General features: G+C 48.0%; 4 protein-coding genes across 7 annotated transcripts; all 4 read left to right on the forward strand.

Moving 5' to 3' along the window:
- Positions 1–290: 290 nt before the first annotated feature.
- On the forward strand, positions 291–2,889 carry E1B28_007643 (uncharacterized protein). Of its 2 annotated transcripts, XM_043152403.1 has the most exons (9): positions 291–815; positions 870–1,045; positions 1,094–1,273; positions 1,334–1,424; positions 1,483–2,044; positions 2,098–2,106; positions 2,178–2,355; positions 2,412–2,594; positions 2,659–2,889. In XM_043152403.1, exons 1-7 carry the CDS (start codon positions 405–407, stop codon positions 2,195–2,197), a joined length of 1,449 nt encoding a protein of 482 aa, XP_043010489.1. In that variant the 5' UTR covers positions 291–404; the 3' UTR covers positions 2,198–2,355; positions 2,412–2,594; positions 2,659–2,889. The 2 variants fall into 2 exon arrangements, with proteins under 2 accessions (XP_043010489.1, XP_043010488.1); XM_043152402.1 differs by having other exon boundaries at positions 2,098–2,355; positions 2,412–2,889.
- Positions 2,890–4,498: 1,609 nt separating this feature from the next.
- E1B28_007644 (uncharacterized protein) lies at positions 4,499–7,773 on the forward strand. Of its 3 annotated transcripts, XM_043152404.1 has the most exons (15): positions 4,499–4,651; positions 4,702–4,830; positions 4,890–5,036; positions 5,095–5,178; positions 5,236–5,369; positions 5,422–5,691; positions 5,748–5,884; positions 5,944–6,108; positions 6,158–6,233; positions 6,289–6,372; positions 6,429–6,517; positions 6,569–6,725; positions 6,779–6,880; positions 6,932–7,205; positions 7,268–7,773. In XM_043152404.1, exons 1-15 carry the CDS (start codon positions 4,621–4,623, stop codon positions 7,588–7,590), a joined length of 2,202 nt encoding a protein of 733 aa, XP_043010490.1. In that variant the 5' UTR covers positions 4,499–4,620; the 3' UTR covers positions 7,591–7,773. The 3 variants fall into 3 exon arrangements, with proteins under 3 accessions (XP_043010490.1, XP_043010491.1, XP_043010492.1); XM_043152405.1 differs by having other exon boundaries at positions 6,932–7,773; XM_043152406.1 differs by having other exon boundaries at positions 4,550–4,651; positions 4,702–5,036.
- A 350-nt stretch (positions 7,774–8,123) lies between these two features.
- On the forward strand, positions 8,124–15,154 carry E1B28_007645 (uncharacterized protein). Its single transcript, XM_043152407.1, has 17 exons — positions 8,124–8,520; positions 8,579–8,791; positions 8,848–9,676; positions 9,730–10,393; positions 10,444–10,850; positions 10,901–11,498; positions 11,554–11,721; positions 11,775–12,401; positions 12,454–12,777; positions 12,830–13,070; positions 13,120–13,614; positions 13,670–13,814; positions 13,867–14,034; positions 14,089–14,302; positions 14,357–14,506; positions 14,562–14,923; positions 14,979–15,154. Exons 1-16 carry the CDS (start codon positions 8,213–8,215, stop codon positions 14,756–14,758), a joined length of 5,748 nt encoding a protein of 1,915 aa, XP_043010493.1. The 5' UTR covers positions 8,124–8,212; the 3' UTR covers positions 14,759–14,923; positions 14,979–15,154.
- E1B28_007646 (uncharacterized protein) lies at positions 15,031–16,857 on the forward strand (the record flags this gene model as incomplete). The annotated part of the gene is made up of 1 exon (XM_043152408.1): positions 15,031–16,857. One exon carries the CDS (start codon positions 15,031–15,033, stop codon positions 16,855–16,857), a length of 1,827 nt encoding a protein of 608 aa, XP_043010494.1.
- Between the last annotated feature and the right edge of the window lie 8 nt (positions 16,858–16,865).

The following is a 16,865-nucleotide window of genomic DNA, read 5'->3' on the forward strand; positions in this document are numbered from 1 at the left end:
CGCTCTTTATGTGTTTCCGGGGACTGCTTTGGCTTTCTAGGATTTCCAACTGAGGTCACAGTGTGTTTATTATTGTCCCCCTAAAGTGGGTTTTGGGCCGATGGTCTTAGCATCCACCTACCACAACTGCTTTGACCGGAGGAGACTGGCCAAGACAACGCCTCGGACTATAGCCTCACGTTCTCCAATAACTTGCATATCACTTTATCACTTTTTATGATACCGGGCGTCAATTTTCCTTTCGCCAGTAGTAAGCTGTATTCGCGAAAGATATTGATTTGAGGAATATTCGCGAGGCGGGTATATTGAAATCACATGTCTGCTTCTGCTTTTTACATCCAATACCGGTGGCAGGGGACTAGTGGCAGAAAATTTACCACAAGGCCACTTTTCTTTCTTCGCCCATGTTGTTACAGACCACCATGACACGTTCCACACTCCCTCATCTTCGTTCGACTCATTCCTCCTTCAAACCTCTTTTTAGCACCCCCATCCGGCATGCCTCTATTTCTTCAAGGCCGATGAACTGGAAAGCAGCAGCACCGGCAGCCAGTGGTGTTACATACGCTCATCAAGAATCATTGCCCAAGCTTCCTGTACCGGAACTACAGAATACGTTGAGAACGTTGAAGGAAACCCTCAAACCAATCGCGTGGGATGAACAGGAATGGAAAGAGGTCGAGAGAAAGGTGGACCAGTTTTCTGTTTCCCAGGGTCCGATACTGCAAGAGAGGTTGGAGGATTGGGCAGAGGATAAGGATCATTGGCTGGAACGATGGTGGGACGACGGGGGTTACTTGGGCTACAGAGACTCAGTACGTATCCAACCAAACTCACTACCGATATGTCACGTAAATTTCGGGCGACAGGTTGTGGTGAACGTATCTTATTATTACGGCTTCCACAGGATTCCACAGATTCAATCCAATGCACATTTGGCGGCAGCGTTAGTTCGCGGTGCGATGCTGTTCCGGCAGAGTCTCAAGCGTGGGGAGCTGAAGCCTGAAGGAACGAAGGAGGGGTCGTTCTGCATGGATACCTACAGGTAATCATCAATGTTCTCTCAAACTCAACACCTATAACATCGTCTCAGGTGGATGTTTGACTGCGTGCGCATTCCGGGGGCGAATGGTCTTGACTACTCAATATCATACGCCGACGCTGCAGACAATGGTACACATAACTCCCATATCATTGCCTTCCGGCGCAATAGACCATGGAAGGTGTACACAACCAAGGATGGCAGAATTCTGAGTTTATATGAGATCGAGAGGTAATGTTGGAATTGATTTCAAACGCGGTTTAAACACGCCAATGACGCGACTCTCGCCAGACAAATCCAGCATATATATGACTCGGACAATGGGGCGGAATATCCCGGTGTTGGAGTTCTGACCGCTTCTAACAGGGATGTCTGGGCCAAGGTTCGCCTCCTCCTACTAGACGGCACTCGTTGACTGAAATACGCTCCTCTGTATACAGGATTATGCGACACTCTCAGAATTACCCCACAACTCAACCATCCTGCATACCATTCAATCCTCTGCATTCACCCTCAGTCTGGACACCGGAAAGCCGGGTGACTTCCTTTCATTCAGCCGATACCTTTGGCATGGAGAAGTTACCTACGAATCGAAACTCAAGAATAGATGGGTAGACAAACCCTGTCAATTTGTCGTATTTGATAATGGTCGCGCCGGATTCATGGGAGAGCATTCAGTCATGGATGGTACCCCAACAGTCAGACTGTGTGATGAGGTCTGCGATTGGGTCAAGGCAGAAGGGCTCACCATTGATCGGTCCCACCAATATAAGAGTTTCCAGCCCGAGCCGTTGGATTGGGAGATCAACTCGGGGATTTCTAAAGCAATTGACTCTGCGAACGAGGCAGCGATGGAATTAACCGGGAGCCAGTCGATGGGGTATCACGAAACGCCTTACGGAAAATCTGCAATCAAGAAATTTGGCGTGTCGCCGGACTCGTGGGCACAGATGGTCGTGCAGCTGGCATACAGGCGACTTCTCAACTCTATGCCTGAAACGGGTAAGTGTTGCGCACTTCGACACGGACATTTTCAAGGCTAAAGTCGATATAAGGCAAAGAAGGTGAGCCTCAATCAACCAACCGACGAGAAGGAGGGACCTACGAAGCGGCTACCACCCGCCTGTTCTACAAGGGTCGGACAGAAACCATTAGAGTCGTCTCATCCGAATCTGATGCCTGGGTTGCAAGTATGGATCAAGTCAACGCGACGAGGGAAGAGCGAAGAAGTTTATTCAAGGCGGCATCGGATAAACACATTGAGAGAGCGAAGATGTCCGGAAAGGGCCAAGGAGTCGATAGACACCTCTTGGGTGAGTTCTGGGGCCCTCTAAATATCGATATATACCTTCTGATTCCCGTGTCCCAGGTCTTCAAAAGGTAATAAAGGAAGGCGAAGAAGCACCCGAATTGTTCAGCGATCCCGTCTTCAAACGTTCCTCGACCTGGGTTCTGAGCACATCCGCTGTGTTCTCGAAGTGGTTCGGAGTGTACGGATGGGGAGAAGTCGTTCCCAACGGTTTTGGAGTAGCATATATGACGGGATACGATGGCTAGTCATTGCGTCTCAAGTTTCTTCATGCAACGCTAACCTTGACCGTTACTGCCGCTTACAGACAAGTTGATGTACACCATAACTTCGCGCAAGGAGATGCCAAACGCTCAGTTCGTTGAGGAGATCAAGAAGGCTGCAATTGATTTGTACGGGTTGTTTTCTGTGGATAAGAAGCCTATGTTATAAGTTGCACGCTCAAAAGCGCAAGCCATAATGCGAATATGAAACGATATAATAGTAACAAATTGTACTTGGATAAGTTCTCGGACGAATTTCGGATATCGCTCTCGTCAATCTGGTGAAAGTGTTACCTGTATAAGAACAGGTCGTCAGGCTGTTATTTTGCAATAGTTTCCTTGATCGAAATTTTAAGAACATTGCTGGCATTCGTGCTCTACCGAAAAATCCAAGGTGTATGCCCATCTTATTCCTGTATCTAGCTTGAACATTGTCTTTCGTGTTCCACTTCTTTGTATCATCATCTTCCGTTTTTGCCATGACCGGAAGACGGAACATAAATTAAGATGAGACATTCGACACGACTGTCATACAAAGTCTTCACCGATACGTAAAGGGTGCTCGACACTAATCAACTCAGAAGTATCCTGGGGGTACGTTATCCTTCATATTGAAAAGATCGTCTGTTTCGGATGTGACAAGACGCATGAGCATTGACTGAAGAACGCACGAACCACCTGAAACTTGGCTGTCATCGGCCGAACGGGGAGGTATAACTTGAAGATTCAGAACGACTTGAACATGGTTCTGAATTTTTGCAAAAAATATTAATAGTAGGCGAGGATCTGAAAGAAGAAGAATGATCATAGCGACCTCAACATCAAGAGACGGGAAAAGTATCTGTCGGAGATTCGGTTGCGTTGGCTCCAGTTGAATGACCAGTACAACGTTCTCGGAGTCGACTCCAAAAGAGCCGTTCCAGATAACAATGACGGATAACCAGAACCCCCTACCCCTCAAGGCCTCAATCGCCGAGTATTCGATGACATGCACTGTAATCCCCAAACACTCGTCAGCAGGTGCAGGCTGAGGTTCGTGAGGTTCGATAGTGGTCCCATTTGATATTCGGTCCACAAATATCTGCCTCGACGGTCTTCGTTAGTGAATATGCGGTGATGTCGGCGCCTCTCGATGATATGGACGAGAGCGGGGGGTCGTTATGAGGAACGGCTACCCTCTGATCAGAACCTCTGGTGGCTGAGGGAAGTGGCATGTTCAGAGAGCAGACGAAGAGAACGGTACTCTCAAGTCGGATTGAAAGCCGAAAGCGATATCCTGATTAATGAGAGGGTATATCTAGCCACGACCACCTCCAGCTCCTTTCCAACGATGATCATGACTTGATAAGAGGTTTCCAATCAAAAGCCACCGATGAGGTGCCTGTTCCATTTCTTATTCTTTCCCCATATTACCCGTATAGTGGAAAGTTTAAGTTTTTTTCTAGATGAAGTGGGTACTGCCATATACATATAAACGCTATAATGTTACTCACGTTCTCTTGCCTCGCTCAATGGGGAGGTGACTATTCCAGGTGAAATAAAGCCAGCATCATTTTACCATCAACCGACATGAAAAGGATGTGTCGTGGTAGCAAGCAGTGTCACAAAGGCCGCCTTGACAATCTCAATCCATACATCGAGGTGTTGCCGCTGCGTAAAGAAAACCTTTCCCAACAGCAAAGCCCATGTGTCCTTCGCATTGTACCCGGGAAGGGACGGAGCAGATATGCTGTTCCAAAGTCCTTCGCGTTTCTGTTAATGCGATAAATAAGCACAGCTATGAACAGCTACTTGTCGGAAATACCGTACCGACACCAGCCTGAATAAGGAGCTCAAAAATGCTGAACGTGATTTAGCGAAGATTGCGATAATCGACTGGATAAAGCTTTGAATCGCGTCCGAAGAGTGGAGGAACTGGTGTCATTCGGGCCGGTAATTCCGGTAGCTCGCGAGCCTTGGCATCCGTTGCCCGTCAATCACATTTGACTTGCCCACCATCGACGACGATGTCTTCCCTAATCTCCATTGTCCGCAGTAGTGAGCATTGATTTTCCTTAATTGACTGTTAACTTGAGCCCGCATGACAGAGTTCCTGGACGCTATTCGATCAGTGAACCCCCCCGGACGATGGAAGATCCTGGTTGTCGACGAGCATTCTCAAAAGCTTCTGGGTACCGTATTGAAGCAGTTCGATATTTTAGAAGAGAACGTCACCCGTACGGAAATCATTCATTCGCCCTTTAGCGAGATTGACCTCTCGACCACGCATCGACAGAAATTGAATCTATCTCGAACTACAGAGAACCTCAGGCAGGGTTTGAGGCACTTTATCTAATTATGCCCACTACGCAGAATGTCGATCGAATTTTGAAAGATTGGGAGACCCAACAGTATGCTGGAGCACACTTGTTCTTCATCGAAGGTTCGTCGAGTTCGGTGTTGGTCGCCTTTAATCTAAAATGTCGTCTATTTTTTCTAAGGACTACCGGAACCATTATTCCAAATGCTAATGCCCGCAGAATCTTACATGCGATGTTTGAAGGAGCTCTTCATCAACTTTCGAGGTAATTCGTGTTTCTTTAAACGTCGGTTCAAACCGCGATCTGAACTGGATGAAACAGCGGCGGAAGCCCAAACATTTACCTTTGATATGCCTGAACAGTTTTTTAGCATGTACAGTCCCCCGCGGAATGAAAGGGAATATCCAGAGGGGAGGGGGAGGTTAGAAGAAGATCTGCAGTTCACAAGTAAACTAGTGCGTTCTCATGGTTGTTCGCGATGTGATATCAACTCATATGACAATGCAGATAGCTAACGTCTGTATAACCCTCAACGAATTTCCTTTCATCCGGTACTATGTGCCAGCCAACCATTCACCACTAGGTCCCCTGAAACCCCACACTTCCACACGCCCACCGCCTCCATCAGAAGGAAGTGGACGGTGGAGAACAAATCTGGCTCGGGGTGGGGATGCCAGGGCGTACGAATCTGTAGAAGGAGATTTTGTGACCAAGCTCCTAGCATTTATGGTGCAACGACATCTGGAAGAGCATAAAAAGTCCAATCCAGATTTTGGGGTTCGTCTTTCCGATTACTTAAATTTGCTTCCGTAAAGTTAAAGGGATTTTCGTAGAAGTCCGAGGCTCGTGCTCGTTCGACGTTGATAATAACAGACCGTTCCATGGACATGATTGCTCCCTTCCTTCATGAATTTACATACCAAGCGATGATACACGACTTACTGCCCATACAAGATGGTTCCAAATACACGTTCGCACCACCTGTTCAGGTTCAAGCAAACTGTGCTCTAATTTCTTCCCTTTTTCTAGGTATAAATTCCAGTCTTCCGTGGGAGCTTACGAGGACAAGACTGCTACGCTCTCGGACTCTGATCGTGTTTGGACTGAAGTCCGGCACATGCACATGCGCGAGGCAATAGACAGACTCATGGCCGACTTCAACAAGTTCCTAGAGGATAATGCTGTGTTCAGTGGGTACGTACGATACTCAAGCGTTACGAGTGTATGAAATTGATGTGCGAAGAGATGGAGCTGCCAACTTGAACGACATGAAGGATATGTTGGCTAGTCTGCCTCAATATCAGGAACAGCGAGAAAATGTGAGTAAAAAGGACTCATTCTCTATTTCTCGACTCTCATTTACTTTCAAACCAGTTCTCTCTTCATCTGAATATGGCACAGGAATGTATGGATAAGTTCGAGAAAGAAAAGCTCCCATTGGTAGCAAATGTTGAGCAGGTAATGAAATTGATGGACTCGTCGTTAGACATCAGCGTCACTGATAAATGGGAAAGAATTGCGCGACTGGAGTGACTGCCGAGGGTAAATCTCCCAAGCACCTAGTGGAAGACATGGTACCGCTGTTGGATAGTAAAGACGTCGTGTGAGTGAGCATCAAAGCGTGTTGTGACATCCAGTACTGAGTTCTGCACAGGAATATGAATAAGGTTCGAATGATCGCTCTGTACATCCAATACCGAGATGGCGTCCCGGATGAGGACCGTCGCCGTTTATACCAACATGCTCGGCTATCGCTGGCAGAGCAGGACGCGATCAATGCATTGACAGAATTCGGTGTTCGGATCTCTAGGGTATGGCTTTTTTTATCAGGCAGACGATTTTCTCAACTGACCCATTTGAAAAGGGAACTGGGGATCGAGACAACAAGAAGAAACTCAAAGCAAAGACCAGCGATGACGATTATGAGCTCTCGAGATACAAGCCATTCTTGAGGACAGTAGTCGAGGTTTGTTCACTTGTCTTTTGTCCCCGCATTTCTTGACAGCTCTCCCGCCAGGATCATGTCGCCGGCAAACTCGATACCTCGCTCTTTCCTTATGTGAAGGACTCGCCTTCAGCAGCACCCCTACCAACGAGCCTACGATCACAGTCTCCAGCCCAACCAACGTCTCTGCGTAGTCAGAAACCGGCGTGGCATCGAGCGGCCAGGCCTGGCGTGACTAATGAAGCTCGACAACGCTTGTTACTTTTTGTTGCTGGCGGCATGACATTCTCCGAAATCAGAGAAGTCTACCAATTGTCTTCTTCTCTGACCAAGGATATATACATAGGCGACTACCCTTTCGTTTTTTAAGTTTCAACGGTTTGTATCTGACGCCCGCTTCTCTGCCAGGTTCATCACACACCATTACGCCGCGTCATTTCGTCGATGACCTCAAAGTAGTCACTCTGGGAGGTGTGGGATCTCGAGTTAGCCCAAGTGGCTTGCGGGAATTCCAGGGAAAACGTTCTCTGCAGGAGTTCTACGACGAAAGGTATTTCACGAAGGATGGCCCACGACCACAACCTCGGCCGGCTGCCGCTACCACGAAGTCGGCTTCATCAGTGTTTAAAGCACCGAAAATTGAACAGACCTCATCATATGATTCGTCTAACTCGATGTCACCCTCGTTAAAAGAGGAGAGGAAGAAGAAGAAGGGTTTGTTCAGGTTTTGATTGCGTGGATGTTTTACTGTGACTTTGTAGTGTGGAATTTGGATGCCAATGATACCTTGATCTGATTCTTTCCGTTACCTCTAATTCGACAAATAAGTTGTGTTATTGAACATTTCCCTTTGATTGCACGTAACTTTAACCATACCCACAACTAGATTGATATGACATAATAATCAGGATGGACCGTAAAACCTCGCTGAAGTTGAAAGCGACAACGACAACATCTCCAACTTCACAATACAGTAAGCACGCACTCGTCTGGTTGCGGCGAGAGCTTGCCAATCAGTTGGCCCGAAGCTTGCTTGCCTGTGGAGCCAGTAAATGAAGTTCTGTGAGGTCAGAAATCAGGACACAGATGCAATGGAGCCCCCCCGACACTTCTTTAATTTCAGTAAAAGTACAGTTTTGTGGAGTTGTTCCAGATTTGTTCAATGCTTTGGGGTGGCTGGCATCGTGACACCCGAGCTTACAAAGCATCCGTATTATGTAATATAGAGGTGGAGGGTTATGAATCGCTTGAGGTCTTTGCAAGCCTTTAACTACAACCGTCACGAAGCTCGACAAAAGACGTGCTGGCAGCTCTTGTTTGATCATTTCATCGATGGCCGGGTGCAGACACTAAATGGACTTACAACCATCGCAGCTACAAGAAGCCACTGCCAGTTCATCGACCAGCATACCAGATATAGATTCTTCAGAAACCAAGACACTTCGATCTAGCGCAAGAGTAAAGGCGGCAAAGCAGAAGTCCCTGGACAAGGAACAGACCTCTAGCGGTGAAGCCATTCCTGTAGAAAAACAGTCTTCTTCATCCGGGCAACATCTCCCTGATTCATCTATCTCCCGTGGCACCCGAGCCAAACGTCCTCGTGAAGGTGTTACCGGAAAGGGAAAAGCCAAAGAAACCACCGAAGGAACCTCCCGACGAAAGTATGACTAATTTCTCTGAGACGAGGTTTTTGTCGTTGATGTTCTTCTCGTTATCCAGAACACGTCGAAACGCCAACACTACATCTAATCCACCTCTCACCATCCAAGAGCTCACGAAAGACCCAAAAGGAAAGAAACGAGCCGCTCCAGAACCATCTTCCGAAGAGGATAACGCTGCTTCCACATCAAGCAAACGATCAAGAACCACGTCCTACGCTCTTCGCTCTCAGACTTCCAATAACCAACCTACTGACATGCCCAAGAAGACGAGGTTAGTGCAGTCAGAGAGTCGGCGACTGCACATTTCTGACTGTCAATGAATCATAGATCGGTTTCAAAAGGAAAGGTGGCTGCCAATGCAAACGCGAAAGCCAAAGCCATGGCGGCAGTAGCAGGATCATCTCAGCAGATGGATGCAGATGTCGAGATGGTAGGTTCCGAGTTCCAATTTGAGCCAGAGTCGGAACACGATGAACATGAAATGGCCGTTGACGAAGAAAGTGCAGAAGGGTGCGAGGGCGAAGACCTCCCGGCCGCAGAGGGGATGGATGGTCGTGATGGTGGAGAAGGAGACGATGACGACGAAGATAACGATGATGATGATGAAGACGGCGGTGGATTGAACAGAGTCTCTGCACCTGGCGGTTTGGACGAAGCTGCTGCATTGGCTATCTTTGGCGATTATCGCCAGTTTGGTTCATACATGATGTCGCTTTCGTCGCGTCTCAAGACCATGTTGAATAACATCAAGATGACCGCTGATCCAACTACTCGTCTCCTCACATTACAAGAGCTCAGCGAATTGCTCAGCATCAGTACTGAGGACACCTTGGCTGGTTCTTTCCAAGTCGAGCAATATGTGAAAGAGCTCATCAAGATCCTAGGGGGTCGCGGGGTCGATGAAGATGACGACGATGATGGAGATGGCAATGAGAAGGACGACGACCTTGCTGCTGCTTTGGCACTGAGCGCGAGTGGTACCTTCCAAGGTGACGAAAATCCCGAGGCCCAAGTTCTTGCCTGTCGGTGTTTGGCAAACTTGATGGAAGCATTGCCCGGTGTCGCACACACCGTTGTTTATCACGGGGCCATACCAGTTCTTTGCAGCAAGTTGATTGAAATTTCTTACATTGACCTTGCCGAACAGACGCTTAGTGTGGGTATCTCTGACCGATTCTCTTCTTGACATATCTCATAGAGGCTATCTAGACTATGGAAAAGATATCAGAGGAGTTCCCGAGTTCGATCGTCCGTGAAGGTGGCCTTTCGGCCCTTCTCAATTACCTGGACTTTTTTTCTATTGCCGTTCAGAGAACTGCCCTTCAAGCTGCTTCGAACTGTTGCCGGAATGTGTCATCTGAACATTTCCCTCAAATCCTTGGGGTTTGGCCTATCATCCGCAATTGCCTTTCCTATTCCGATCAACGACTTGTGGAGTTCGCTTGCCTATGTGTCATCCGTGTCATCGACTCTTACCACCGCACGTCTGTCGGGAACCTCGAGTCACTTGTGGACAGCAACCTGATCCGAGCCATTCTGCAACTGCTCCTCCCTGCCGGAGGTTCACCTATGATTGCACCCAATACCTTCACGTTGTTAATTCGAGCTTTAGCAACCTGTGCAAGGGCCAGCCCCAAGATCACTGTTACTCTACTAGAGGCTGACGTAGTCGAGACCGTATATCAGATCTTGACCGGAGTGCTGCCCTCGGCAACAGGTAATCATTCTGAACAGGGTGACTCCGCGACCGGCCAAGGCTTGGGCGGGGGTTTGGCTGACATGACCGTGATGGAGAACCTTGCTCATCGTCCAAAAGATCAAGTTGAAGAGACGTTGGGCCTCATATCTGAGCTTATGCCGCCGCTTCCCAAAGGTATGTTTTGACTTCCTGTCCTTCTCACATTACTAACATACTACCTGCAGATGGAGTATTTGACTATAAGTCTTATACCGAAAAGGCACTTAGCAGGATAATCAAGGCAAAGGCAAAGGCTGATCGGGCTGCAGCGAGAGCCGCTGCACAAGCACCCTTCATTGCTGCCGGCCTGATTGTCCCTTCTGCGTCAACACCTGAAGAGACTTCTGCTGATGTCGAAACCCCGGCAGCCCAAGAAGGCGATGGAACCAGCACAGCGACTCCCGCCTCTGGACGAACAGACATACTTCGTTCAAAAGTCGTTGTTGTTGCAAGATTCATGCAACTCACGGTGCCCATCCTGATCGATGTTTATGCTGCTAGCGTCAACACACCGGTCAGAGTGAAAGCTTTGACAGGCTTATTAAAAGCAATCAGTTTCCTCGATGCGGAACGTGTGAAGCAGGTTTTGAAGGCGAGTGGTGTTTTCTATCGCTTTACATAGGATTAACAATTCTCCACCAGTTCGTGCCCGTGGCGAGCTTTGCTTCATCCATTCTGTCATCGAAAGATCAACCACAACTGGTTATCGGAGCGCTCCAGCTAGTCGACCTCCTGCTTGCCAAAGACCCCTCCCTTTATAAGGCTGCCTTCCGCAGAGAGGGTGTTTTTCACGAAATCGAAGCATTCGGTGCTCGTTCATTGATATCTTCAAAGTCAAAGGAGAAAGCGGACAAAGATAAAGACAAGGATTCATTGGAGGTCACTTCTACCGATTCTACCCCAGCCCCACCTCCATCTGCTACGACAATACCTGGCTACAAGAAGTTGACTTCTTTGTCCCTCGACCCCGACGACGCCATCACTTTGCGGGCCAGGATTATCAAGTTCAAGTATCTTTCAGGAGATGAGCAAAGCGAAGGCCAGAACACGCTCTCGGATCTACGAACCCTTGTGGATCGCCTCGAAGTTTCAAGTGCGACGGAAAAGGAGTATTTAGAGGCTCTCTGGGATATAGCCAACCTGTTTGCGTCACCTCATACATCCGTTTCCAGTTTTGAACTTGTTCAGAGCGGGCTTGTAGACGGTCTCCTTCAGTTTACCATGGACACAGAACGGCAAGGTATTTATTAACCTCAGCCAAGGATTTCCCTTCCTCACTAACCTTATTGCTGAAGTCCCTGTCGCTCGAAGAAAGGAGCTTCTCTTGGAGGCGCTGGGGAACCGCAGAAATAAACTGACAATTGGCGCTCACACACCTTTCACGACGTTTGTGAAGAAGCTTCAAGAAAGTCTAACAAGAATGGAGTCTTTCGAAGTAGTCACAATCTCTCAAAGCTCCGACGGTACGGATTCTTGAACTTGGAACTATATTAAATAACTGATCAATGCCGTTTAGACTCGAAAAGAAGTTCTCCGTCGCTCTTGGCCCGCCAACTCAGGCTACGCTTGGTTGCGGACGATGAATCCGGTGTTCCGCGAACCCTGCACAACATCGTTGTTTCAATACATGCTATTGCCACCTTCCAAGCCCTTCATGACTATCTACGTCCTCGGGTTGCCGGTGGGATGGGGTCAACCAGCTCTCGTTTGTCAGGCATGTTAGCCGCGTTGGCTGCCTCCGGCTTTCCTGGACCATCATCTCGTCTATCTGGAGAATCCAGTCAACCGGATTTACCAACACCAGCGGCCCCCTCTGTGACGGGGCCAGCTGAAACGTCGGGTGCAACTGTTGAAAGAAGGCGAAGTCAGAGGTTGAGTGCCAAAAAGGCTTCAAATTCGAGCAACGAAGATTCAGCGGACAGCACTACTGTCCCTTTCACTGAGCCTGTTGCTAGCACCTCCACAGCACCTCCCGAACCGGCCAACGACGGCCCAGCTGCCTCAGAGGCCGCTCCCAGTGAAACCCTCGTTGCCGATTTTACTGACGAAGAAGACGAAGTTGACGCAGAAGTATTCGACGATGATGATTTGGATCCAGATAACTCAATATCTGACAAGACGGTAACTCTCTCTGTGGCGGAAGGTATGTCCCCGTGTTCTTTGTGAGTACTGAATTCATACTTATCCTTGTCAAGACGGATCAAAGGTAGAGGCCCAAACGCCAGACGGCACAAGGGTAGCGACTCCCGCACAAAAGGAGGGGGTTCCTTCATCGTCTACAGGGCCCAGTGGCTCTTCGGCAAGACCTTCATACGCAGCCGCGTTGAAAACAAAACCCACCGATTGGCATCTCGAGTTTGTGATGGATGATCACGTCCTACCCTTGGACTTGACGATATATGGTGCGATTCATCAACACGAGATGAGGAAGAAGACCGGTCCGCTACCTCCCAGCATGCTCTGGCAGGGAATCTACACAATCAAATTTAAGAAGGTTCCAGGTCCCTTGACAACAGACAGTGAGGCTTGTAATTCTAACGGCGTTCAGGGCGCTAATCATATGTTTAGTAGACGCCGCCGAATCCAGTATCAAAGCACGTTCTTCAACTCCAACGTTGTCCTGCCTGGCTGAGGACACTCCACATGCCAAGATACTGCGCTTACTTCGTGTATTGCACAACCTGAACACTCTAGAAACTGAACGTTCGACTTTCGGAGGAGATAGACGGCATCTTCCTGAGACCGCCTTTATTAACAACAAGCTGACTGCGAAGTTAACAAGGCAACTAGAGGAGCCTATGATCGTTGCAAGGTATGTTGTTCTCCCCGAGCATCACACACGTCTACTCACCATATTTTAGCTCATGTCTCCCCGATTGGGCTTTGGATCTTCCGCAGCATTTCCCCTTCTTATTCCCGTTTGCTACCCGTTATAATTTTCTGCAGTCGACCTCATTCGGATATGCTCGACTGATCCTCAAGTGGCAAAGTCAACAAAATCGAGGGCAGGATTCTTCTCGGCGTGACGACAGTATTGGCTTCCTGGGTCGACTGCACCGCCAAAAGGTGCGCATCTCACGGAAGCATGTACTGGAATCGGCCGTAAAGGTTTTCGAAATGTACGGCTCTTCGTCTTCAGTGCTCGAGGTGGAGTATTTCGAGGAGGTTGGCACAGGGTTGGGTCCTACTCTAGAATTTTACTCTCTAGTATCCAAAGAGTTTGCTCGCAAGGACCTGAAACTATGGAGAGATGCTGACCACACCACCACAAACGTTGGAGCATATGTCAATCATCCAGCCGGTCTTTATCCAGCACCTCTGAGTACAGAAGACATTGCTAACGATGATGGCGGACAGTGAGTTTTTTAAAGCAGGTGCCTATCGATGTTTTTCGACTGACCAATTGGAAAGGAAAAAGCTTCATGTCTTCCGGGTCATAGGACAGTTTGTCGCCAAGGCCATGCTGGATTCCCGAATAATAGATCTGTCCATCAACAAGATATTCTTGAAGCTCGTTCTTGGTGAAGACATTCCATTGACCATTGCCTCTTTGAAGGTCAGTATATCACGTTTTGTATACATGGTACTCCCTCATTATCGTATCATAGCTTGTTGATCTTGATCTGGCAAACTCCCTGACGAAGCTGCTCAACATCGCAAACGGTAGCAATCAAAACAGTAACGATAGAGTTGCCAAAAAGCTCGCATTGCTTGAAGTATCTGTCGAAGATCTTGCTCTCGACTTTACCTTGCCTGGTTATGACGTCGAACTTAGGGTAGGTGGTCATATCTCCGTCCTTATTTTTGTCTTTGTTAACCTGCCACTTCAGCCTGGTGGCAAAGACATTGCGGTGACCTCAAAAAATGCTCAAGAGTATGTTCAAGAAGTGTTGGACGCTATTCTGGGACAGGGTGCCGCTCAACAGGCAAAAGCTTTCCGAGAGGGCTTTTCGAAAGTTTTCCCCATCAATGATTTGCAGCCGTTCTCTACTGACGAACTCGTGATGTTATTCGGTAACGCCGATGAAGATTGGAGTATTGAAAGTAAGTTTTGTTCATCTTTCAGTCAATGAGTTGCAACTAATAACAAATCTTTAGCTTTGAATGAGGCCTTAAAAGCTGATCATGGTTTCAACCCTGAAAGTCGTGCCATCCGCGACCTCGTGGAAATCATGGCAGACTACGATCCCCAAACTCGGCGTGATTATCTGCAATTCATTACTGGAAGCCCCAAGCTTCCTATCGGAGGTGATTTTCAAGAATGGTGTCTCTCACTCAGTTCTGAATAATTTACCTGTTACAGGGTTCCGTGGTCTCAACCCACCTTTCACAGTGGTGCGAAAGCCACACGAAGCACCACTTACAGCGGACGATTATCTACCAAGCGTGATGACTTGCGTGAATTATTTGAAGTTGCCTGAGTATAGCTCGAAGGCGGTTATGAAAGAAAAGTTGCGGATAGCGATGAAGGAGGGTGTTGGCAGTTTCCATTTGTCGTGATTTGAATGAACTTTGTGTGCGGTATCAAGTGCTTTGTAATATTCTCTACGTTTTCTCATTTTTCACCACTCTGCAATGTTATGTAAATAGACATCGATGCATAAGTACAACTGCAATGCTTTCCGGTTTCTTGATTCTAGTACTCAGAGATTCTCCGGCTCGGCAGTAAGTAAATTTACTTGCCGGAAATCTACGAGACCATTAAAAGAGTATGTCATAGTGCCAGTCAACCTCACCAATTTTCACAAGCTCATGTCCATCACTCTCATACCATGATCTCTTCACTGAAGAAGGTCATCAATGACCACCGCTCTGCATTGACAACCACTGCTAGCGTTGGAGCTGGTCTATACGTCGTTCGAGCCTACATCAAGTCTCGTCTCGAAGAGGTCAAAGACAAGCTCGAGCAGGAGCGTTTAGCAAAGGATATATTGAAGCGGAGGTTCGACCAATCGAGAGAAGACATCGAATACACTGTTATGGCTCTCTTACCCGAGTTAACGGAAGGGATTCTCACAGAGTTGGATGTAGAGGAAGTCACGAAGGAGTTGCAACAGTTACGAACAGGAGGCACGGTTGTGGAAGGATCTCCTATGCGACCTCCTTCCAGTCTGGCATCCAGCACAGATCTGGAGACGAGGTCAGACACTGGTCTGAGTACTTCAGGCTTGCAGGGCTGGGTGGAAGCAGGACAAACCGCTGGGAATTACTCTTCAGAAGGAAGTCACCTTTCCGGTTCCTTCATAACTACCTTCAGTGGGTCAGAACCCAGCTCTAGCTCGTCTGCAAGCCTATCTGGAGACACGTCCGATCGTGAACAAGAACCACAAAATCCGTCGCCAATGATAGACTTGACCTCATCATTGGCGTCCATAGCATCTTCTTCCTCCGTCAACTCTCATGCGTCTTCTTCCCGTTCAAAGGCCCAACTTTGGAACAACCTTAAAACGCTCACATTCACCCGCACACTTACCTCCATCTACGCACTCTCGCTTCTGACATTATTTACTTCCATCCAACTCACAATTCTCGCACGAGAGAAATATGTTCGTGGTGTCTATCAAATGGAGCAGGAGGAAAGAATGCGGGAAGAAATGGAGAGTAATCTGCGACGAGAGATGTCGTTCACTAGGATGGCTTTCCGTCTCGTGAAAAGTAAATTGGGATTTGTAACGGAAGAAGATGCTAGCCTGTTCGATTCCCTAGACCGCCTTCATACTGAAGACGATTTTTCGCAGTTCTCTAACTCCATCAACACTCTACCTGAATCCGCCTTTGATTCTCTATCGACAAAATATCTCACCCTTTCATATCATCTGTTACACATAGGCTTTCGAGACCTCTCCGCTCGGGTCCAAAGTGCCGTAGAGGATGTCCTTCATCCTGTTTCCTTAAAAACCCGGATTTCTCTCCATGACTTTCATCGACTTGTACAAGATATCAGGAGAAAAGTCGAATGGGAAATCACCTTTGAAGGCCAGGAGAGGAAGGTGACGTTCGAGCACTCCTGCGTACCTCAGACAAGAGAAATGGTTGAAAGAACGTTGAAATTGGGGGGATGGTCAGAGACTGGTGGGAATATACTATCGGGGAACGAAGACATCCTGTCTTCGCCACTGCTTTCTTCGGAAGCTGGGTCGTCTCAATTGTCCTACGACTTCGAGTCGAGAGCAATCCGTCCAGGTTTTCAAGGTTCAGATAATTCCTCTCCCGCAGTCAATCCATTAAACCCCTTCTTAAACCCCTTCTCCACTTCGCTCGACGACGCCTATTTTACCCAGTTACTCGAAGAAACGCGGTCATTGCTCACCTCTTCTGATTTCACCTACGTTCTTGATACGTGCTTAGACCATGCTGTGGGTGTATTGATGGATAATCTAGAAAGGAATGTCTTTTCCAAAGGTGATTCGACTGAAGAATCTACACGAATACGGATGGCATCCCTCTTACCTCCTCTAGCTCATTGGAGCAAACAGACACTTACAGGTCTGCCATGTGAGCTCGTGGACGGCTTCCTTGGTTCGTCAGGCAGCGGTGGTTTACGGGAGGTTCATGGCTTGATGGCGATAATCTTCAGTAGGTTAGAGGATAATGGATAATCTCAATG

This window comes from Marasmius oreades, chromosome 4, assembly GCF_018924745.1.
Source record: "Marasmius oreades isolate 03SP1 chromosome 4, whole genome shotgun sequence".
NCBI lineage: Eukaryota > Fungi > Basidiomycota > Agaricomycetes > Agaricales > Marasmiaceae > Marasmius > Marasmius oreades.